The 22,502-nt window shown below is 41.3% G+C and overlaps 1 protein-coding gene across 3 annotated transcripts in view; it reads right to left on the bottom strand.

The window, feature by feature from the left end:
- The window catches only part of LOC135202317 (uncharacterized), a 102,117-nt gene that overhangs the window by 62,921 nt on the left and 16,694 nt on the right, over positions 1 to 22,502 (bottom strand). For all 3 annotated transcript variants that reach the window (XM_064231662.1, XM_064231663.1, XM_064231661.1), the window contains exon 2: positions 9,528 to 9,643. In XM_064231662.1, the coding sequence (XP_064087732.1) occupies positions 9,528 to 9,642 (115 nt within the window). In that variant the 5' untranslated portion in view covers position 9,643. The remainder of the gene's footprint in view (positions 1 to 9,527; positions 9,644 to 22,502) is intronic.

Raw genomic sequence — 22,502 nt, 5'->3', positions numbered from 1 at the left:
CACAAAGATCATTGAAGGCCAATGCTTAAGAGTTCATGAAATCCTGACATTGTTAACTAGCACGAATGGCTGTTGGGAGCTATCAGGTTGCTACTAATAAAATAAGTCCAGTCATCAGAAGGCCCTGAGGGTGGAAGTTTATCTGTTCTTTTGTGATTCATATCATAATCTTTTATTCCTTGACTAACATTCTGCGACAGAATGTTACTACTAACTTCACTAACCTTCTGACTCCTGACATTATTAAGACCTGAATGTTTCTAGAATGACATATGTGTAATATTCAATTACATGATAAAAAGAAATGTAAAATATTCCTTAGTATAAAAGCATAACTCCGAATCAGGTCAGAGGTCGTCGAGGAAAGAATGGCCAAAACCACAGTCACAGGATGCATGTGAAGGCTAGGTAAGCAAAACAACAAACATACGAACATCAACCTTCTGGGATGGGAACCTACTTTTGGCTCCCATGAGAACTTTAAAGGAGGACTAATTTTAACCTAAAAAGAGGTGTTCGTTCGTACACACGTATCTTTTGTTAGGTTTGCTAACCTATTGCATTGTAAATCACTCTGTAAGAGTTCACTACTTCTCCTTTTGTCTACCCAAGACATCAAGCTCTTCTCTGCAATCTATCTCACGATGTAACAGCTTAGAGAATATATTTATTTTGACTACTTCCATATTTCCACGACATCCTTCAACCAAACCAAGAAGATATATTCTGCAGAGACCTTTCCATGACCAACAGCTGTTCACATTAGCGGGCCAGAAAGTACGTACCCACCAAGGGCTGTGTACAACACTTAAGTGTGTTCAGTCTCTTACATAGCGGTGGCTTACGTTGCGCCCCAATCACATTTACCAGAATGATTAATATAGTGTTTGGTGACTTGCTAGGTGAAATTCTTCATGCCTTTATGGACGATCTTGTAATCTTTTCTCATACCTTAGAAGAGCCCTTGCATAAACTTGAACTAGGTCTCCACAGATTAAGACAACATAATTTAAGAGTAAAAATCTCTAAGTGCGAGTTTTTCAAGTCTGAACTAGTCTATTTAGGCTTTACAGTATCTGGTCAAGGTCTTAAGGTGGTCCATGATAAGGTGTCGGCTATCCGTAACTTTCCGGTACCTACTAACGTTAAGGGCGTACAACAATTTCTAGGGTGTTCGGGATATTACAGGCGCTTCATGCGCAACTACTCACTAATCGCAGCCCCTTTAACTGATCTTATGAAGAAAGGTGGAGATTTTATATGGTCTGAAGTGCACCAACAGGCATTCAATACCTTGAAAGAAAAATTGTGCAGCTCGCCTATCTTAAAATTTCCAGATTTCAGTAAGGAATTCTTTATCGCAACTGACGCCTCAGATCAAGGGGTAAGAGGGGTATTACTTCAGCAATATGATAAACAGCTTTTCCCGATAGCTTTTTATTCACGTAAACTGAAGCCCTTTGAAAGTAAATACGCAGTAATAGACAAGGAAGGGCTAGTATCGTTAATTCAGCAGTACATGTTATGGAGGAGTTATGGAGTTCCATTTGACAACATCTGTGAGAGAGAGAGAGAGAGGAGAGAGAGAGAGAGGAGAGAGAGAGAGAGAGTAGAGAGAGAGAGAGAGAGAGAGAGAGAGAGAGAGAGGTGTAATTGCTGTATGGATAGTTAATGACTGAATTGGTTGTTGGTAGGTTCTGGGCTGTCTGCTGGTGCTGTTGATTGTAGGGTTCTGTGTTTTTAGTGTTTTTTCAGTCAGTCTTGGGTTAGAGCCTGTGACAGCCAGTAGTGTTAGCAGCAGTTATTTGAAGGCATTGGAAATTGGTTGAGTTTTGTGTTTTGTTTTGTTGTTGTTTAGTTGTTGTTAAGTAGTGAATTTTTTCGTGTTTTTTTCTTAGTTAGTTGTTGTGCCTGTGCTGTTGTGTTGTTGTGCAGTGGTCTTTTGTTGTTGTGTGAGAGGTTGTGTTCCTTGGTTGGTTGTTGTATTGTTAGGTTGTGGTTGTGTTCCTTGGTTGGTTGTTGTATTGTTAGGTTGGGGTTATGTTCCTTAGTTGGTTGCTGTGTTGTTGAGTTGTGGTTGTGTTCCATGGTTGTTGTTGTGATGTTGTGGCCCTTGGTTGTTGTGTTGTTGTTGGGTTGTAGTCCTTGGTTGTTGTGATATTGGGTTGTGGGTTGTGGTTCTTGAGGTTGTTGTTGATGTATTTCTGTGACCTCAAGAAGAAAGTGTGACTGATGGTGGGTTTGGCAGCTGAAGTGATTAGGTATATGTGGGGGGATTCTGCAGCTTGTTTTTGAGCTTCGTGATTTCCGCTACATTATTTTTTGGCGCCCGGACAGGGACTGTTGGTGCAGCAGCTGCAGGGCAATTGGGGTAGTGAGTCGTGAGTTGGGGAGATGGGTTGGAGGTGGAAGTGGAGATGGAACTGGGTTTTTGAAGGAGATAGAGAGGCTGAAGGAGGAGCTGAGGTTGGCGAGGAAGCTAAGGGAAGGTTGGAACGTGGAGAATGAGAGGTTGAGGGTAGAGTGGTGAGGAACAGAAGAGGGAGTCAGAGGAAATGAGAAGAATGCTAAGGAGTGCGAAAGTGGAAATGAAAGAAGAGGTGAAAGGAGCAGAAGAGAGAATGGTTGAGAAAATGGAATGGATGAAAAATTGGGGGTAATGATGAATGCAGTGCAAGAGATGATGCAGGAAATGATGAAGGGATTCATGGAGGAGGGAGCTGTAGGAGTTAGACATACCGGGTTCTTGTGACGGCCAGAGTGTAAAGAAGCGAAAGAGCGGGTGGATGAGAGTACGAGTGACGAAGGTGATTTGGCTGTGATAGGTAATGGGGGAAAAGAAGGGGAAGACACAGGATAAAGATAAACCTGAGGACAAGAATAAGAAGGGGGCTGAGGAAAAAAAGACTAAGGGAAAGAAGGTTAGTAAGGGTGATGGACAGGATGAGACTAGGACAGAATACAGTGGGGAAAGGGCTGAGAGTGGATTGGATAGCGATGAGAGGAAATAGGTAGGTTAGAAAGAAGAAGGGTAAGAAGAGCGTAGTCCGGGGTATGGCGTGAGTATGGAAGAGGGAAAGAAGGGTCAGAATGGAATAGCGAAAGTAAGAGTGAAGAGTGGACCGGGAAGTACGAAAGACTGTGTATATGAGATGAGGTACACCGATGTGCACAATACGAGGAATATGGTAGTAGGGACATAGGGGACTTTTTTAAAGAATATGAGAGGTATTGTGAGGCAAAGTATGGGGATAACAAGAGTGTCTGGGCAAGAGAGTTAGGTAGCTTTTTGACGGGAAAAAAATATTCTTGTTGAATATGTATGGGGTAATGATGAGTGTAAGAAATGTGCCGTATGAGAGTGTAAAAGCTAGGATTGTAGAACAGGCAAAGAGGATAAAGAGTTAGCGTTAGATATAGGAGAAAGCAAGATTTTGAAGAGGCAAGAATGAATGTTGGTGAGTCGTTGTCAACGTAGGTCTGTAGGTTAGAAACATTAGCTAGAAAAAAGTTTGGGGACGAAGGGTAAATGAGCGTAAGGAGTTAGTGCAAAAGTTGCTTGGCGACTGTACCAGAGTGTATATGAGTTTATAAATCTGAAAACGTAAGGAGAAACTGCAACTGGACGAATGAAAGGTTAACATGGAACGACATTTTAGAAATAGTAGAGGATTACAAGTTAGATAGGTAGAAGTGGTTTAGTGTTAGGACTGAAGTATGCTGAGGTTGTACCAGAGTTAAAAGCTATAGGGAGGCAGTTTTGGAAGGGCCGAGGCGAATGGCAGAGCGAGTGGTAGATAGGAGCGTTAGGCCAAGTAACGTGAGTGTAGTTAGCCCAAAAAGAGATAGGAGTGCAAGTGTTGGAAGAATAGGGTCCAGTTAGTTGTGAGCGAGAGCAGCAGCAGTGTTATAGATGTTGGTAAGCCAGGACACAGGAAGAATGAATGTCGATGGGCGTTAGGAGCGTGCTTCGGGTGTGGGACACAGGCATTTGTGAGTGAGTGTAAAAAAGATAGGGATATTAAATGTTATAGGTGGTGGACAGGCAGGGCACATTGCTAGTGGATGTCGGGGTACCTGTATGAACATAGTTTGCGGTAACTGCTGGGAAGAACGGGCATTATGCTAGGATGTAAAGAACAGCGTGCGAATGTGTTGAATGTGGAATGGAAGGTCACGTGGCAAGTGTGTGTAGGCGGAAGAGGATGAGTCAGGCTGGGAATTCGGGAAACTAAGTGAATAGGGGATTCAGTTGGGTGGGTCCTCTAGTGTGGGGCAGTATGTTCTGGTAAACTGTGATGAGTGGGTGGTTGAAAGTGAAAAAATGTGACACGAGGTGTCAGTGAGCAAATGGGTCTGGAAGATCAGCAGTTAGTGTTGGTCGAGTATGGACGAAAGCGGAAGAATGTAAGGAGGGATGGGAGGGAGAAACATGAACTGCATGAGAGGGGTTAGTGTTAGGGTAAAAATGGTGGATAAGGCGTGTAATACAGATGACTTTGAGGGAGGAATGATACATATAGTGTGTGTGGGTTTGAATTGTCAGGGTTTAGTGAAGTTTCACCAGGAAGGGAATTAGGTGGTAAGGATGTAGATGGCAGTATGAACGAGTCTCTTCAGGAGTTTGGCAGGAGTGTAAATGAGGTAAGTGATTTGGTGGCAGAGTTACAAGAGATGTCGGACAAGAGTTAGAAGGGGGTAGATGAGATAGTGAATGGGTGGGATATGGGGGGATGGTAGTGAGGGAGATAGTAATGGTAGTCTGACTGGAAGTGATCTGGGAGAAGTTGATGGCGGTGTAACTGAGAGTGTGTATGAGGGCCCTCAACAAGATCCAGGGACCGCACCTGAGCATCCGTGGGTGTTGCGGAAGGCTATTTAGTGTGGGTGTTGTGTGGGAAAGGAGACGTCAAATGTAACAGGGGAGGAAATATAGAGGAGTTATGGAGTTCCATTTGACAATGTCTGTGAGAGAGAGAGAGAGAGAGCGAGAGGAGGAGAGAGAGAGAGAGAGAGAGAGAGAGAGAGAGAGAGAGAGAGAGAGAGTAATTGCTGTATGGATAGTTAATGAATGAATTGGTTGTTGGGTAGGTTCTGGGCTGTATGGCTGGTGCTGTTGATTGTTAGGGTTCTGTGTTTTTTAGTGTTTTTTCAGTCAGTCTTGGGTTAGAGCCTGTGACAGCCAGTAGTGTTAGCAGCAGTTATTTGAAGGCATTGGAAATTGGTTGAGTTTTGTGTTTTGTTTTGTTGTTGTTAGTTGTTGTTAAGTTAGTTTTTTTTTTTTTTTTTTTTTTGCTTAGAGTTGTTGTGCCTGTGCTGTTGTGTTGTTTGTGCAGTGGTCTTGTGTTGTGTTGTATGTGTGAGGTTGTGTTTCCTTGGTTTGGTTGTTTGTGTTTTATTGGATTGTGGTTATGTTCCTTGTTGTTAGGTTGTGGTTATGTTTCCTTGGTTGGTTGCTGTGTGTTGAGTTGTGGTTGTGTTCCATGGTTGTTGTTGTGGCCCTTGATTGTTGTTGTTGGGTTGTAGTCCTTGGTTGTTGTGTTATTGGGTTGTGGTTCTTGGTTGTTGTTGTTGTTGTATTTCTGTGACCTCAACCAGCAGACAGCACAGGATACCGCGGAGTAACTGGATTGATTGGTAAGTATGTGTTTTGTGTGTGTGTTTTTTTTTTGTCAATTGTCCTGCTGTATTTTGTTGTGTAAAGAAGAAAGTGTGACTGATGGTGGGTTTGGCAGCTGGAGTGATTAGGTATATGTGGGGGGATTCTGTAGCTTGTTTTTGAGCTTGTGATTCCACTACAATATCAAATTCATAATCTATGGTTATCCTGTTAAGGTCCTTATTGATCATAAGCCCCTCACTGACTTCTTCAAAGGCTTTAATCACAATCCCAAAAGAACTCGGTGGCATATGATCATTCAGGACTTTGGTGCAAAGATAGGATACTTACCTGGGAAAGCAAATATCATTGCTGGCACATTATCCCGCAACCCCGCGCCAACATGTTCAGAACCATTAGCTGAATTAAAAGATATCGAAACATCCGCATAATTTGAACCTGGCCATTTCATAACACAGGATGATTTGTTTTGGAACTGTGAAGTGCGTGAAAAGTTTATCAGAACAATTCCATGTATCAATTTATCAGAATAGTAATCTAATAGCGCATACCTATCTGAAGCATATTTAATTTTTAAACAATGAATCAATATAGCTGTGCGTGCACATGAATCTTTAATCACAGATATACTAAAAACCTGAAAGTTTTCCATCATGCTGGATGTAGCATTCCTGTTTTTGAAGACTTGGTTCATGATCTCAGACACACCATCATTAACATTCCTTACTCCCCAGGGAGGAAGAAGAGTTTGTGGATATGTGTTAGGATTGCTTAAAGATTCCTTACACGTAGGCAGCAGCAAGTTGCTGTTGATGGGAGTTCCAAAGGGCAGTATCCTTGGACCAATATTATTTTTAGTGTATATGACTGATATAGTTGTTGGCTTGGAAAACAATATTGCTCAGTATGCCCATGATGCAACACTTGTGGGCGTAGTAGTCTCCTCTTATGATAAATGAAGCTGCTCTAAATCTCAATTGTGACATGGAGCAGATTAGTAGTAAATGGTGTAGTTGGTGGGTTATGAAGATGAACTCCAATAACATGAAAACACTGTTGATTAGTAGATCTCGTACTGATTTTCCAGCTCACCCTTCCCTTCATGGGGATAGGACTATGCGAAATGAGTTTGATGCTTAAATATACATGGTGTAACTTTTGATTCACATCTTACTTTTGAGAAACATCTAAAGATAATGTCATCAAATGCTGCACTAAGTCTTTGTATGTATGGCCACATATATTTATAACAGTGATGAAATCAATGCAATGTGTTTCAGGTCATTTGTTCTTCCTTTATACTAGAATACTGTTCTCTGATGTGGATGTCTCCCTCTGCCAGAAATTTATCTCATGTAAACAAAGTGCTTCATGGTTGGTTTCAGTTTCCTAACATTAGCTGTTACGATTTGGGTCGCCAATGGATGGTCTCGTCATTTTTTGTAAGATATTTCAACAGGGATCTTTCACATTCATAGTAATTGTTCCCTGATCCTCTTTTCCTGTTAACAACAACCAGATCTGCTAAACAGCAGCACAAGGAATGTGCACCAAATTCTTTGGAAGCTTGGATTTCAAGCCAATGGCCTATGTGGGGTTCATCTTCCAAACAATAATAACAACAACCAGGTAAATCAACTTGTCTGAGAAATAGGCCATCTAAGATGGTAAGCATACTGATGTATGCTACTATCCTACAACTTCTACCAAGAACTCTAGAACACTATATGTATTCTTTATATGAACTTCTTTTACAATTGCCACTACCGCCTTCATAGATGCCATCTCTCTCCTGCATGGATTGCATCTCTCCCTTGTATAGATAAGGAGAGGACTTACAAGAGACAAATTACTTGAGCTACATGCAGTATATACTCTAGTGCTCAAGTAATTATGATTTATCTATTTTCAGCAATAAAAAACTTTGGTCTTCAAATAACAATTGTGCAAAGCTATGCAAAGCAAAAACTGGGAGGTCTACACAACCAAATCCAAAGAACTGACAACTTCCTTCCCTTCTGTGCCAGTGGAGCTTAAGGGGGCCGGCCAGAACCCTTATATATGGGGGTATAGGGCGAAAAATGCAGTCATGAAAAAATTCATGGAGCTTCATATAGCAATTGAGAATATGTATACGTAATATTTCGTCAAAATTCCTCTTACTTTCGTAGTTACAGGGTAATTAGTAAACATTTTCGAAGTTACAGGGTAATTAGTAAACATAACTCAATAAGCCTAAAACATTCATCCGTACAAGAAAAGGCAATATTTCTTCTTCTGTTATCGTAAATTTTGATAATTATTGTCAAAGAAATTGTGAGAAATGGCATCTGTAGAGATTCCATGGGCCGCAGAGGGGAGTACCAAGTTGAACCATGATTCAGTGCGAGCACAGACTTCAAGTAGACTACACGTTCGAGTTTCACCTCTGACATTCGCTTGCTTTTACATATGTTTATCTATGTTTCGGCAAGAATTTCATCATGCCAATGAGGAAAAGACAAGGAAAACATCTCGCCAACATAAAGACAAAGAAAATTAGCTCTAATACGACTACAGAATATCATAATACGTATATGCGATATTAGCGTAATTATTGGAGAGAGAGAGAGGGAGGGTTACGTAGTAAGTAAACGCCCCCGTCTTGCCTGAAGCACACGTCACACTGTCCCCAAGGCTACAATTTTTGAGCATAGGGATCTTAATTTATGATAAATAACATAGTTTTGGTTTATTAATACCCAAAAAGGAATATGAAATTCATAATAATCATGATTTATTAACACTGTCTTTGTAAAAAGAGAGTGCAACTTCGAATTTCACCTCTTGACATTCTCTTCCATTTACGTTTGTTTATTTTTGTTTCGGCAAGAATTCCATCATGCCAAAACGGAAAATACTAGGAAAACATCTAGCTAACATACAGAAGAAGAAAATTCGCCGTAATAAGTAGAGTTATAGAAGGAGAGAGAGAGAGTGAGTTGCGTAGGAAGGAGTGGCCCATCTTGCCTGACGCAGTGCCCCAAGCTACGATATATGAGCAAAGGGATCATCATTTATGATTAAATTATGATAAATAAAAGTTTTGGTTCATTAATACACAAAAAAGTAATATACATTCATAATAATCATTATTTATTAACATTGTCGTTCTTAAAATACGAAGAAAAACTTTGAACACCCGTATCTCAAAACTATAGTTATTGGCCTTCAAAATCTATCTTCTCACTTAGTTTTAAAGCTATAACATTGGAATTTGGTATATAACTCAGAAAGACATTATAGAACAATCAAATGAAGCCCTTTTTCCAATTTTTGTTTCGTCTTTTTTTGGTTTGGAGGTCTACATCAGGTCTATATATGGTAGTAATCCCAGGTCTTAATATTTAATATCAAAGGAGGAGATAGAATTTGAAAAATTGTTGTTTTCGGGATAAATCGCCCTGGTGTCACAAAACCGAAGGTCAGAGGCGAAAATCATAGGCGGTTTGGAGATGTCCCAAGTCACCTTATTAAGTGGTATGAATATCAGTCCTGTCCTTAAAGAATGGCATTAGCCGGCCGGCCCCCTTAAGCTAGGTGTGCGCAGTGGTACTCTTTTCTTTGCATGTTGTGTCTAGTTGGTGCCAACTGCAGTCAATCACAGTGAGGCTTTTCTATAATTAATGGGTTAGTAAGAACAAAGTATAACAATATAGTAGTGCAAGAAGAATTACCTGTACCTAAGCTAAGGTACCATCTCCATAATTCAATGGAAAATAAACCTCCTTATGAAAAAGAGCAGCACTCTTGTGTTCACACATTCCATAATATATTTTTGAAAGTTGTACAGAAAATCAAACAATGATCTACTCCAACAGTATGGTTCTGTGAAAGTAATAAGAACAAAGTATTTTCAAAAGCATACCATTATCGGGTTCCGTATACAGTGAGTGGCATTCCCTCAAGATCTTTTCATTGACACTTATCGTAGCTGATTCGGCTTGGTTGGCAGCCGTGCGATGTTTCACTTTTCCAGACATTCTGCAAATGATAAAAAATGTAAGGGAAGTTTGAAAAAATTTCTTACTTAAAATTTTCAATATTTACCAAAAGAAATGGACAACATTAAGAAAATAAACAAAAATATTTCCCATAAAATGAACAATGAATCAATTTACTTTACAATATGAAAATTGCTGACCGACCTAAGACTGAATTGAACTTTCAGTTAACTTGAGCTTGGATCACTGACTACTACTCAAAGGCCATCATAAATAAAGCAAAGCCTGAAGGTATAATCACCATAGCTGCTGTAGATTTCAAATAAAAAAGGCAATTACCATTCTTTTTCATCATAGACTTGATATAGCCTTGTGTTTACTTATGCCTCCACTTGAATAACACTTAAAATACAAAAAAAGAAAAACTGAGGGAGTTCTACCTAGTTTCAGCTTTCCACATTACTCATAAATTACAGCTGGAATTTTTAAATACAAATACTACACGGTTATATCCCTCGATGTAGTCATCATATCACAGCTAAGGTATTAATCAAACAATTCACATTAGACCAATTTCATTTAAATGCAGTTCTTCAAAGCCAGGTTTTCACAAGAAAAAACTGTTCCCCACCAACTACAGCTCTTTAAGCATTTCACCTTCTGTTTGAAAGGGTCAAAGCTGCAACACTGTTGACTATGCTGATAAGCATATGCTATAAAGGTCATTCCTTTTCATAAATTATGTAAAAGCTGGAAGACCAGACACCATTCACCAAGGGAATCAAATAGCAACTCTGCTATGTTAACAGTTATTAAAAAAAGAAAGAAACTGGTATAACAAGTTTTAGCTCGCACCCATAGTGGTAGGATACAACAGGATCTTCTACGGATAAGGAACAAAAAAGAAGTCATTTATTAGCCAGGCTCAAGGCTTTTGATATATAGCACTGTGAAAACTTTTGGTCTGCACTTCTAGGCAAAGAATATAAAGAGCTCTTGTTTTAATAGTTATCTAAATTGCAAATTTGCAATGACATTACAACGAAAAGAATCAAAGCCAGAAAAAACCCTAAAATGAGCTAATGCATTTATGTTGAACTATCATCCTAACCTACTTAAAAAAACAAGAGCTGCTGCTCAACATGACAGAAAAAGATAGGATACATATGAAAATTGGTACGTAATGTCAAGATATGCTTGACAATACCAGGTGATAAAATTTGAGAAGTATTTCAAAGTGCAAAGGAACAATCTTAAAATAACATTAACAGAGTAAGAGAAAAAATTTAATAAAATCCAAAACTCTCCTCTCAAAATGACCTAAAGATGATGATGCTGATGGAAGGCCCTGGATAACAATCTCAGGCCACATTGGATCTGAAGTATAAACAAACCAAATATAATATGACAAATTTTGTTCCAAGACAATTTGTATTTTTCATAGCTACAAACCCTTGGTCTTAACAATAGGATCATTTCTAGCGCCTAGCTGGATCCGGATAAAAAGCAGATGAAAGCAAGGAATCTTGTGATATCTGGCAACGCATGCGTAGATCGGGTGAAGAGTGGTCAAACGCCAATCATCTACGCCAGTCTTTCCCAACTCAGGATGACTTAAGGGGGCCGGCCGGAACCCCTATATATGGTGGTATAGGGCAAAAAATGCAGTCATGAAAAAATTCATGGAGCTTCATATGGCAATTGAGAATACGTAAACGAAATATTTCGTCAAAATTCCTCTTACTTTCGTAGTTACAGGGTAATTAGTTATCGTAACTCAGTAAGACTAAAACATTGATCCGTACAAGAAAATGCAATATTTCTTCTATTATCGTAAATTTTGATAATTATTGTCAAAGAAATTGGGAGAAATGGCGTCTGTAGACATTCCCCGAGTCGAGAAGGTGACTTCAGGCTCAGCTACCAAGTCCAGTCCTGATTTAGTGCGATCACAGACTTCAAGTAGTCTACACGTTCCATTTCACCTCTGCCATTCGCCCGCTTTTACGTATGTTTATGTATGTTTTGGCAAGAATTTCATCATGCCAATGTGGAAAGACAAGGAAAACACTCTCACTAACATACAGACGAAGAAAAATCGCTCAAGTATTATTACGAATATCATAATATATGCCTAGTTAGTGAAGAGAGAGGGGAGGGTTGCTTAGTAACGCCCCCGTCTTGCTTGACAGCACATGTCACACTATGCCCAAGGCTACGATTTTTGAGCAAAGAGATCTTCATTTATGATAAATAAAGTTTTTGGTTTTTCAATACCCAAAAAGGAATATGAAATTCATAATAATCATGATTTATTAAATTGTCTCTGTAAAAAAAAAAAAAAAGAGTACGCCTTCGAAGTTTTACCTCTTGACATTCTCTTCCATTTACGTTTGTTATCTTTGTTTCGGGCAAGAATTTCATCATGCCAAAGAGGAAAATACAAGGAAAACATCTCGCTAACATACAGAAGAAGAAAATTCGGTGTAATAAGCCGATTTAGTGAAGGGGAGAGAGAGAATTGCGTAGGAAGGAGTGCCCCATCTTGCCTCAAGCAGTGCCCCAGGCTGCGATATATGAGCAAAGGGATCATCATTTATGATTAAATTATAATAAATAAAATAGTTTTGGTTTATTAATACACAAAAAAGAAATATACATTCATAATAATCATTATTTATTAACATTGTCTTTATAGAAATACGAAGGAAAACTTTGAACGCCCGTATCTCAAAACTATACTTATTGACCTTCAAAATCTATCTCTCACTTAGTTTTATAGCTATAACATTGGAATTTGGTATATAACTCAGAAAGACATTATAGAACAATCAAATAGAGCCCTTTTTTCCAATTTTTGTTTCGTATTTTTTTTATAAATTTTTTTTCTCCTGATTTATAGGGTTTATTTTTTTACCATATTGAAAAATTCATATCTAGCAAAAACAAAAAAAATGACTTTTAGAAAAAAACTCTTCATTCGATTGGAGGTCTACATCAGGTCTATATATGGTAGTAATCCCAGGTCTTAATATTAAATATCAAAGGAGGAGATAGAATTTGAAAAATGGTTATTTTCGGGATAAATCGCCCTGGGTCACAAAACCGAAGGTCAGAGGCGAAAATCATATGCGGTTTTGGAGATGTCCCAAGTCACCTTATTAAGTGGTATGAATATCAAAGTCCTGTCCTTAAAAAGGGCATTAGCCGGCCGGCCCCCTTAACAAAAAGAGGGGCGGCTATAGGTGCGGTCAGTATAACGTTAAGACCGCAGATTTGTAGCTATGAAAAATACAAACTGTCTTAGAAAATTTGTCATTTGTTCATATGTGAACAAACCCTCGGTCTTAACAATAGGATAGACTCATACTTGGAGGGAGGTATAAGATATCCTAGACGGCTGGGGTGCCTACCCGCCAGTCCAGCTCTCAAAAGAAATAGTTCTTGGAGAGGGACTGAAGCCCATTGAGAAGCTAGATACACTCATATCTAACCACTCAAAACCTGAGTGACATACAATGATATATGGGATAACCATTGTATGGGGAACCAAAGAGAAACTTTGACCGTCCAATAACAAACCAAGGCATTAGGGTTTGTAGTACTCCTGACTCCTCCTTGCCCAGGAGCGGAGCCTATACTACTAAATAGTGGGCAAGATATTGTATATTGCACGACCACACTACCCAGTATGACTACCTCACTCCCCTGTATCAGACCAGTCCAGCAAATGACATGTCAATTCCTTAAACTGTCCGAAGGAAGAAGGAAATGTACAAGAGAAAGGAGGAGGCCAGCCAACTCACTCATTCTCTCATCCACACAATCATTTTAGGTAAGATACAAAGGTGCCCCGTTAAGGGCAACTACGAGTTACACAACCTGTTGGGCAGCCCCCACAGGACCCAGGGAAAATGTGTCCATAGATCTGTGGGCAACATCCTTAAAATAGGAGGAGGTGAACGTGGACTGGCGTAACCAAGTACCAGCGCTCAGCAATCTATGTACAGCAAAGTTCTTTTTGAAAGCCAGAGAGGGACCAATACCCCTAGCGCCATGTGCTCTAGCCTGCACAGACGTGATGATGGAATCATCAAGAGTCAAGTATGCCTGTCTGATGGCTTCCCGTATCCAAAAAGAGATAGTATTCTTAGACACCTCTTTCTTTGTATGGCCTGTACTGACAAAAAGTCTGTGGCAGCCTGGTCTAAGGTGCCGAGTCCTTTTAAGATAGCAACGCAGGGCCCGGACAGGGCACAACAAAAGCTCTTGAGCATCACCACCCACAAAGTCAGTCAGTGGTGGAATAGTAAACGAAGCGAACCTGTCATCAGGCACAGAGGGATTATGGGTCTTGGCCACGAATTCCGGGACAAATTCGAAGGACACTGACTTCCAACCCCTGGTGTGCTTCACCTCATAACTCAAGACCCGTGGAGCTCTCCTACCCTTTTGGAAGATGCCAAAGCCAAAAGGAAAACTGTCTTGAGCGTCAGGTTCCTGTCACATGAGCGACGGAAGGGCTCATATGGACTCTTAGTCAAGCTCTTAAACACCAAGGAAACATCCCACGTTGGAGGCTTGAGCTCTCTAGGAGAAGTCGACTGCTCAAACCCCTCAACTAGCAGGGGAAAGTTCCGAGGAAGAGGAGATGTCGATACCCTTCAGGCGTAATGCCAAACTCAGTGCCGCCCTGTAGCCTCTAATAGCAGACACGGACAAACGTTTCTCGTCTCTGAGGAAGGTTAAAAAGTCTGCTATTCGCTGGATAGAGGTCGCGAGTGGAGAAAAACCCCGTTTACGACACCAATCACAGTAGATTGCCCATTTGCCTTGGTAAACTGCGGAGGTTGACTTACTAAGACTCTGGACATGTGCCCACTGATTTCTGAGAAAAGCCTCTCTCTGAGGAAGGTTAAAAAGTCTGCTATTCGCTGGATAGAGGTCGCGAGTGGAGAAAAACCCCGTTTACGACACCAATCACAGTAGATCGCCCATTTGCCTTGGTAAACTGCGGAGGTTGACTTACTAAGACTGCTGGACATGTGCCCACCTGATTTCTGAGAAAAGCCTCTCTCTCGGAGGAGATAGCTGATAGCCTCCAACCGTGAAGAGACAGGAATTCTACTGACTGGTGGAACCTTTCTGCATGGGGCTGACACAGGAGATGCCGCCAAGGGGGAATCTCCCAGTAAGAAGAGCTAAGAATAGAAGAATCAAGATTATTTTCAGAAAATCTTTTGATAAGCCTTCAAGAGAAAGCAAAGCTGAAAAAAACTTCTTTGCAATCCAACTTGATCATTTCTTAGGATAAATCAGACTCACTCATTATTCCTAATGGAGGCCCCACTTCCTCCCTGAATGAATAAAATCTGTGAGGTGAACTTATCCACCTAATTATGTAGTACATATTAAGAATCCTCCTATTCTAACCTTTTTCTAAGGATACTGTCATCATCATGTCACATTTTAAAATATTTTCCCATGGTGTGTTTTGACTTGTGATGAACTGTGCACTGCTTCCTCTTTTCATTCAATATTCATCTAGTTCTAACTCATGCCATATCAATATCTACCAGTTCATTTTATTACAAATTCTCCATTTTTGTATAGCTTAAACAGGTACTGTACCTTCCCCATTTCGTACTGAAGTTTTCCTCTATAAAATATTATATGACTAGCTGAGTCACACTACAAAAATGGTGAATGATTTTCTTCTGCATGAGGATATACAATATTCCAAAAATGAAAATGTGATGCTAGGTGCAAGTTGCAACACAACAGGGTCATAGGGTATAGTAAAGCAAATACAAATACATAATCACGTATAGTACAACATACACAGGAAAGAAAGTTGGCATTGCACAAGTGTTTAAGTGAGTTCAAGAAGAAGTAAAAGATATGGGCTGAATATAAACATGCATCTTAACTCAACCACTTATGAATTTTGAATGGATTCACTCAGGAACTTTGAAGGCGAATACGTACCATTACTATTGCTATGCAGTAGTTTAATCAGACAACTAAGATAACATTTTTAACTTTTACCCAGCTGGCAAAGCAGGTTTGTTCTTAAATAGTGCATTAGACCATTCATATATATCATCCTTAAAATTTAATGATCAGACAGAATAAACTGACTGAAATTAAATACATTATGGAATATACTATGCAGTGAAGGTGACAGTAACAAAAAAAAGATTAATCCCACTACTATTGGATTATGGAGAACTTAAAATGAGAAAATCTAAGCATTAAAACCAGTGCTGTAGTCTACAGTAGCAGCCCTCAAACTGCAAGGTGTGCATTATTACAACAGTTCTTTGTTGAGTTACTTCTTTAGAAGCGATGCCTTTTGCAGAAAAGTATCAATTGCAATTGTAAATTAAGGCACAAATGATTCCAAAAATCAGATTAAATTACTGTCAACTGCGGGACTTCTTGGATGTTCAAGTAAAGGCTACATCACTGGATCTTGGTTACTTATAAGGTCAGAATCCTGAAGCCTCTTCTGAGCTGAAGGGCTGCTAACATATCCTAAGTAAATATCCTACAGCCTAGAAAAAATGCATTGCATTGCAAAATGTAGCTCATGATGACAAAATGATATTGTCATGTTACAATAAAGTTTTATACATACTTACCTGACAGATATATACTTAGCTATAGACTCCGTCGTCTCCGACAGAATTTCAAATTTCGCGGCACACGCTACCGGTAGGTCAGGTGATCTACCGCCCTGCCCTGGGTGGCAGGACTAGGAACCATTCCCGTTTTCTAATCAGAATTCTTCTCTTCCACCTGTCTCCTGCGGGGAGGCTGGGTGGGCCATTAATCGTATATATCTGTCAGGTAAGTATGTAAAAACTTTATTGTCACATGACAATATCATTTTTATACATTCAACTTCCCTGCCAGATATATACTTAGCTGATTAGCACCATTGGTGGTGGGTAAGAGACAGCTAACTACTGAAATAGACAGGTAAACAACATATGTTGTAGGTATAATAAACCTTGGTTCCTACCTTATTAGGCTGAAGACTTCGCAGCTACTGCCTTGGAGTCTGCTTAGCCTCAAGAGCCTCAGCGAGATATGATCTATGGCTAAGAGTTCTTGTGGGTCTGCCAATGGGTCATTATCCACTTACTCGGCAGAGCCTAAAGGCCTTTGTCATTGGGTGCTATTCCACTAACATGACAATACACCTTGTTCAAGGAGCACAACACCGATCCCGATCACCTGATCCTAACATCCATGTTAGTTCTAAGATTGCAAGGAGTTATCCCCGAACTCCTTACAAACAACCAAAAACTCGAAACATAATTACACTTTCAATTTACAATATATCAACAAAAAATTTGTACTCCCCGACTAGCCATACATACCCTTGATCCCCTACCAGCAATGACTATGCTCCCGTGCGACATCAGTGAGCTTGCTAATAGAAAACCAAGCACATATCTGACAAGAGGGTTTATGTACGATAAAACACAATATTTAAGGATCAGTCTTTGCTCCAAGACCCAGCACTGTATCTGCTGATACAAATGGACCTAAAGAGAAGCACTTCTCATAGGTCACTCTCACATCCTTCAGATAATGAGATGCAAACACTGAATTGCACCTCCAATATGTAGTCCAATGATATTTTTTTAGACGGACATATTCTTTTTGGAACGCCAAGGACGTTGCTACTGCTCTCACCTCATGGGTCTTGACCTTTAGAAGACCGAAGGATTCCTCCGAGCAGTTCTTGTGAGCGTCCGTAATTACGCTTCTCACAAAGAAAGCCAAGGCGTTCTTGGACATGAGTCTTTTGGGGTTCTTCACCGCACACCAAAGACCTTGTTGACAAGCTCCCATCTGTCTCTTCCTCTCTAAATAATATTTAAGAGCTCTCACTGGACAGAGAGACCTCTCTATCTCTCTGCCTACGAGGTTAGATAGGCCTTTTACCTCAAAACTTCTGGGCCACGGTTTTGGACGGGTTTTTCGTTCCTGCCAGAAACATTGTCTGGATAAGAAACCAAGATGGCAGCATCTCCTTATGAAACCCCACTGTGGAATCTAGAGCGTGCAATTCGCTCGTCCTCTTGGCTGTAGCGAGACACACCAGGAATAAGCATTTCCTAGTGACGTCGCGGAAGGAAGCCAGATGTAAAGGCTCGAATTTATCCGATGAAAGGAATTTCAGTACCACGTCTAGATTCCAACTAGGTGTTCTAGGAGTAGCTGCCTTTTAAGTTTCAAAGGATCTAATTAGATCGTGTAGATCTTTGTTGCTTGCAATATCTAGCCCTCGATTCCTAAATACTGAAGACAGCATGCTTCTGTATCCCTTTATTGTTGAGACAGAAAGGTGTGATTCCTCTCTCAGAAAGAGGAGGAAATCGGCAATATTCACTATAGAGGTACTGGAGGAGGACAGCTTCTGACTCTTACACCACCTCCTAAAGACTTCCCACTTTGATTGTATACTCTTCTCGTCGAAGCTCTGCGGGCTCTAGCGATAGAGCCCGCAGCCTTGCGAGAAAAGCCCCTCGCTCTGACAAGTCTTTCGATAGTCGAAAGGCAGTCAGAGCGGACCTGGGAGGTTGTGATGAATATGGTATTTTTATTATAAAATAAGGTTTCACACATACTTACCGAACAATTACATAGCTATACGCTTCTTACCTTACGGCAGTCGAAATTCCAAATTTCTCTGCGCTAATTGTCGCTGCTGACGTGTATGGTGATACAACCCCGCCCACTTTCGGGGATCCCCGGTACTACTGAGCTTTGCTTGACAATTCGTTTAGCCGCCCCGTCCATCTGTGGGGAGGAGGGAGGGGGGCTTTTAATCATGTAATTGTTCGGTAAGTATGTGTGAAACCTTATTTTATAATAAAAATACCATTTTCACACATGAAACTTACCGAACAATTACATAGCTGAATCCACATTACCCGGCTGGTGGGTATATGGACTTTAAGTGCAAATAAGAAAAAAAAAAAAAACTCACATTGCAAGAATGTTGTAGTACCTTACCTCGTGAGAGAGCAGCTGCAGGAGAATACTGCCTCTGGTCGGCGCTCTCATCACTTGTAGGGAACGTGGCAGTAGTGGCCAGGATCGTTCCTACTACTAGTGGGTATTCTGCAACCATGGAGGTTCACCGATGGTTGATCAGAATGAAATAATATGCGCCCTTGCCCTGGGGCTGTGACCAGATTTAAAATAACATCAAAGACCATCACTACACATAACCATAAAAACTAATAAAACCAAACCCTACCATAAAAAACTGGCGGGTACTCCTGGTACCGTGTACCCCAGGCTTCCCCCCCAAAACTCGACCACCTTCTAATCAAGACGAAGAGATAGTCAAAAAGGAAGGGGAATTGGACCAAATCCCCCTATGCTTCCTTTCCCAACACCATGCCCATCACGACAAAGGTCCTAAACGACAACAATTATCAAACGTTGCTCCACATCCTTCAGGTAATGGATGAGCAAAAAACCGATCTCGACCTCCAGAACGTAGCTTGTAAAATAGATGCTAGCGACGTATTATGTCTAAAAGCCATGGAAGTCGCTACTGCCCTAACCTCGTCTTTAACTTTACACACCTGTAGAGGTCTGATCTCTTACTGACGTGTGTGCTTCCTGAATCAGGCTCCTTAAAAAGAACGAAATTGCGTTCTTAGACATAGGACGGCTCGGATCTTTAACCGAACACCACAATCGGTTCGAACTTCCTCTCAAAGCCTTTGTTTTATGAATATAAAATTTCAGTGCTCTCACCGGACACAAAGAACGTTCTTCGTCCTCTTCTCCTACTAATCCTGACAAGCTTCGAATGGAGAAGAAACGAGGCCATGGTCTCGAAGGATCTTCATTCTTCGCTAAAAAAATCCTGAGTATAGGCCACACACAGCTTGTCTTGTGTAAATCCTATCTCTTTACTCATTGCTTGCATCTCGCTGATTCTACCAGCTGAAGCTAAGGCGACTAAGAATAACGTCTTCTTAGTAAGATCCTTCAAAGAAGCCGAATTAAGAGGTTCAAATTCGCTTTAGAGAGCCAGGACAATACCACGTCTAAATTCCAGTCCACTAAACCTGGTCTTCCTGTTTTCCTAGGTGGACTCAAAAGATTTAATCAAGTCGCTGATGTCCGGAGTTATTAGATATATTTAAGTTTCTATGTTTAAAAACTGATGCCAACATAGATCTGTATCCTTTTATTGTCGAAGTCGATAACTTCCTAACGTCTCTCAGATATATTAGGAAGTTTGCTATCTCTTGTATAGAGGTTTTAGAAGAAGTTGTGTGACTTTCTCTGCACCAATTTCTAAAAAACTCCCCATTTTGACTGATAGAGTTTGGCCGAAGAGACTCTTCTACAGTTAGCAATAGCCTCTGCCGCTCTTCTTGAAAAACCTTTCGCTCTGACCAGGTCCCGGACAGTCTGAATCCTGTCAGAGCGAGATACGACAACCCTTGGTGATTTCTGTCGAAATGGGGCTGTTTGAGTAGCGATGGAATTTGTGGCAGAAGCCTGGGGAAGTCTACTAACATCCTCAGGAGATCCGGGAACCACTCCTTTCTGGGCCAAAAAGGAGCTATTAGAGTCATCGTAACGTTCTGGTGACTCTGGAACTTGTTTAATACTTCTCTGATCATCGCAAATGGTGGAAATGCGGTAAAACATTCAGACCTGACCAGTCGAGAAGCATTGCATCCGTTTTCCAGGCTAACGGGTCCGGAACCGGAGAACAGAATAGAGGAAGCCTGTTGTTCCTGGACGTTGCAAAGAGGTCTATCGTTGGTTGTCCCCACAACCGCCATAGATCCTGACAAACTCTGATATCCAATGTCCACTCCGTCGGAAGAACCTGATGCGCACGACTGAGTTCGTCTGCTAAAACGTTGAGCTTCCCTTGCACGTACCTGGGGAAGAGAGTCACTTTGTGCGCATTCGCCCACAGAAGAAGATGCTCCGTCATTCTGTACAGGGAGAACGAATGTGTCCCTCCCTGTTTTCTTATATATGACAGCGCTGTGGTGTTGTCCGAGAACACCGCAACTTTCTTCCCTTCGACTAGAGGGTGTTAACTTTTGAGCCCAAGAAAAATTGCTTTCAGCTCTTTTATGTTGATATGAAGACCTCTCTCCTGTTCCGTCCAGATACACCTGATTTCTTCTCTTTCCCCAACAGGGCTCCCCATCCTGAAAGTCCCTGATGCGTCGGCATAAAATTCTAGCTCTGGATTCGTTCTTTCGAGGGACAAAACCCTCCTGAGCTCTTTCCTCCGACAACCACCAACGAAGATCTTTCTTGATTTCCTCGGAGATCGGAATAACAGTCGAATCCGGTGAATTTTCCATTAGGTCCCAATTGGCCTTTAGGTAGAATTGTAGCGTCCTCATGTGAAGACGACCAAGTGTAACAAAAGTCTCCACCGAAGCGAGAGTCCCTAACAGGCTCATCCACTCCAGAGCCGTGCAGGACGAGCGGTTTAACAGCTTCCGTACCGTCGCAAGGAGGGAGACTATTCTCCTTGGGGAGAGAAAAACCCGAAAAACTTGTGAGTCCAGAATCATCCCCAAATATGGAATCCTCTGACTCGGTACTAACTGTGACTTCTCTAAATTCATTACTAATCCCAGTTGCTGTGTTAATATTAGTGTCCGATTTAAATCCCTCACACCATGGAGACGTGGAGTCGGACCTTAGAAGCCAGTCGTCCAGATAAAAAGCAATATTGATTCCCATCAAATGTAACCATCGACTTACCGGGGCCAGGACTCGAGTAAATACTTGTGGGGCTGTCGAAAGTCCGAAACAGAGCGCTCTGAACTGATAAACTCTGCCGTCGAAAACGAACCGTAGATATTTCCTGGAGCTCCGATGAATAGGTACATGGAAATATGCATCTTTCATGTCCAGCGATACCATCCAGTCTCCTGGTCGAAGAGCTGACATAACCGACCGGTTGGTTTCCATACGAAACTTCGTCTTCAGAACAAAGATATTGAGAGCACTCACATCCAGGACCGGCCTCCAGCCCCCCGATGACTTGGGGACAACGAACAGCCTGTTGTAAAGCCCGGTGAGATGTCTTCCACTATTTCTATGGCCTTCTTGGTAATCAGGGCTTCTACTTCCTTGGCAAGAGCCAAAGCTCTTTCTGATCCCTGCAAGTATGCTGTTAAGGCGATGGGAATACTCGACAGTGGTGGATCTTGCACAAACGGGATCACATAACCTTCTCTTAATACTGTGATCACCCACTGTTCCGCCCCTCTTCGACTCCATTTCCCGCCAAAACAGGCGGAGTCTTGCTCCTACATGTGTGTGAGGGTAAAAAATTCCTACTTGTCCGACTGTCTCGAGGGTGGTTTCTTACTGGTTGTGGCCTGTGGACGCAAATTAGTCCTTGGTCTGGGTTTGCATCTAGACTTTCCTCCGCGAAAAGGTTGCTTCTGAAGAGGTGACCCTTTAGCTCCTGTAGGTGGTGTCTCCTTGGGACGTCGTACGTCGACGAACGAGTCAATAAGTCGTTGGTAGAACCTTTTTCTCTAGATCTGCCTAGAACTTGCTGAATAACCTGTTCAGGGCAATAAATGCGACTTACATAAAGGCGCAAACATGAGAGCAGACTTCTGGTTTAGAAGTTACTCCCTTGGAGGTGAAAGAGCACCAAAGTTCTCTCTTTTTAAGGACGCCCAGAGTAAAAAGAGATGCAAGCTCCCCTGAGCCATCCCTGACTGCTTTGTCGGCACACGATGAATACATCAAGCCAGTCTGTCGCCAAGCTATCTTCCAGAGACTGACAATCCTCTATTTTCCTTGCTAATGCAGCAATAGTCCAGTCTAAGAAGCTGAAAACTTCTATTACCTTAAATAGG

The sequence above is a fragment of the Macrobrachium nipponense genome, chromosome 30 (genome assembly GCF_015104395.2).
Source record: "Macrobrachium nipponense isolate FS-2020 chromosome 30, ASM1510439v2, whole genome shotgun sequence".
Taxonomy (NCBI): Eukaryota; Metazoa; Arthropoda; class Malacostraca; order Decapoda; family Palaemonidae; genus Macrobrachium; species Macrobrachium nipponense.
Note: the sequence above shows the minus strand (reverse complement) of the source record. Positions and strands in the feature narration are given on the sequence as shown.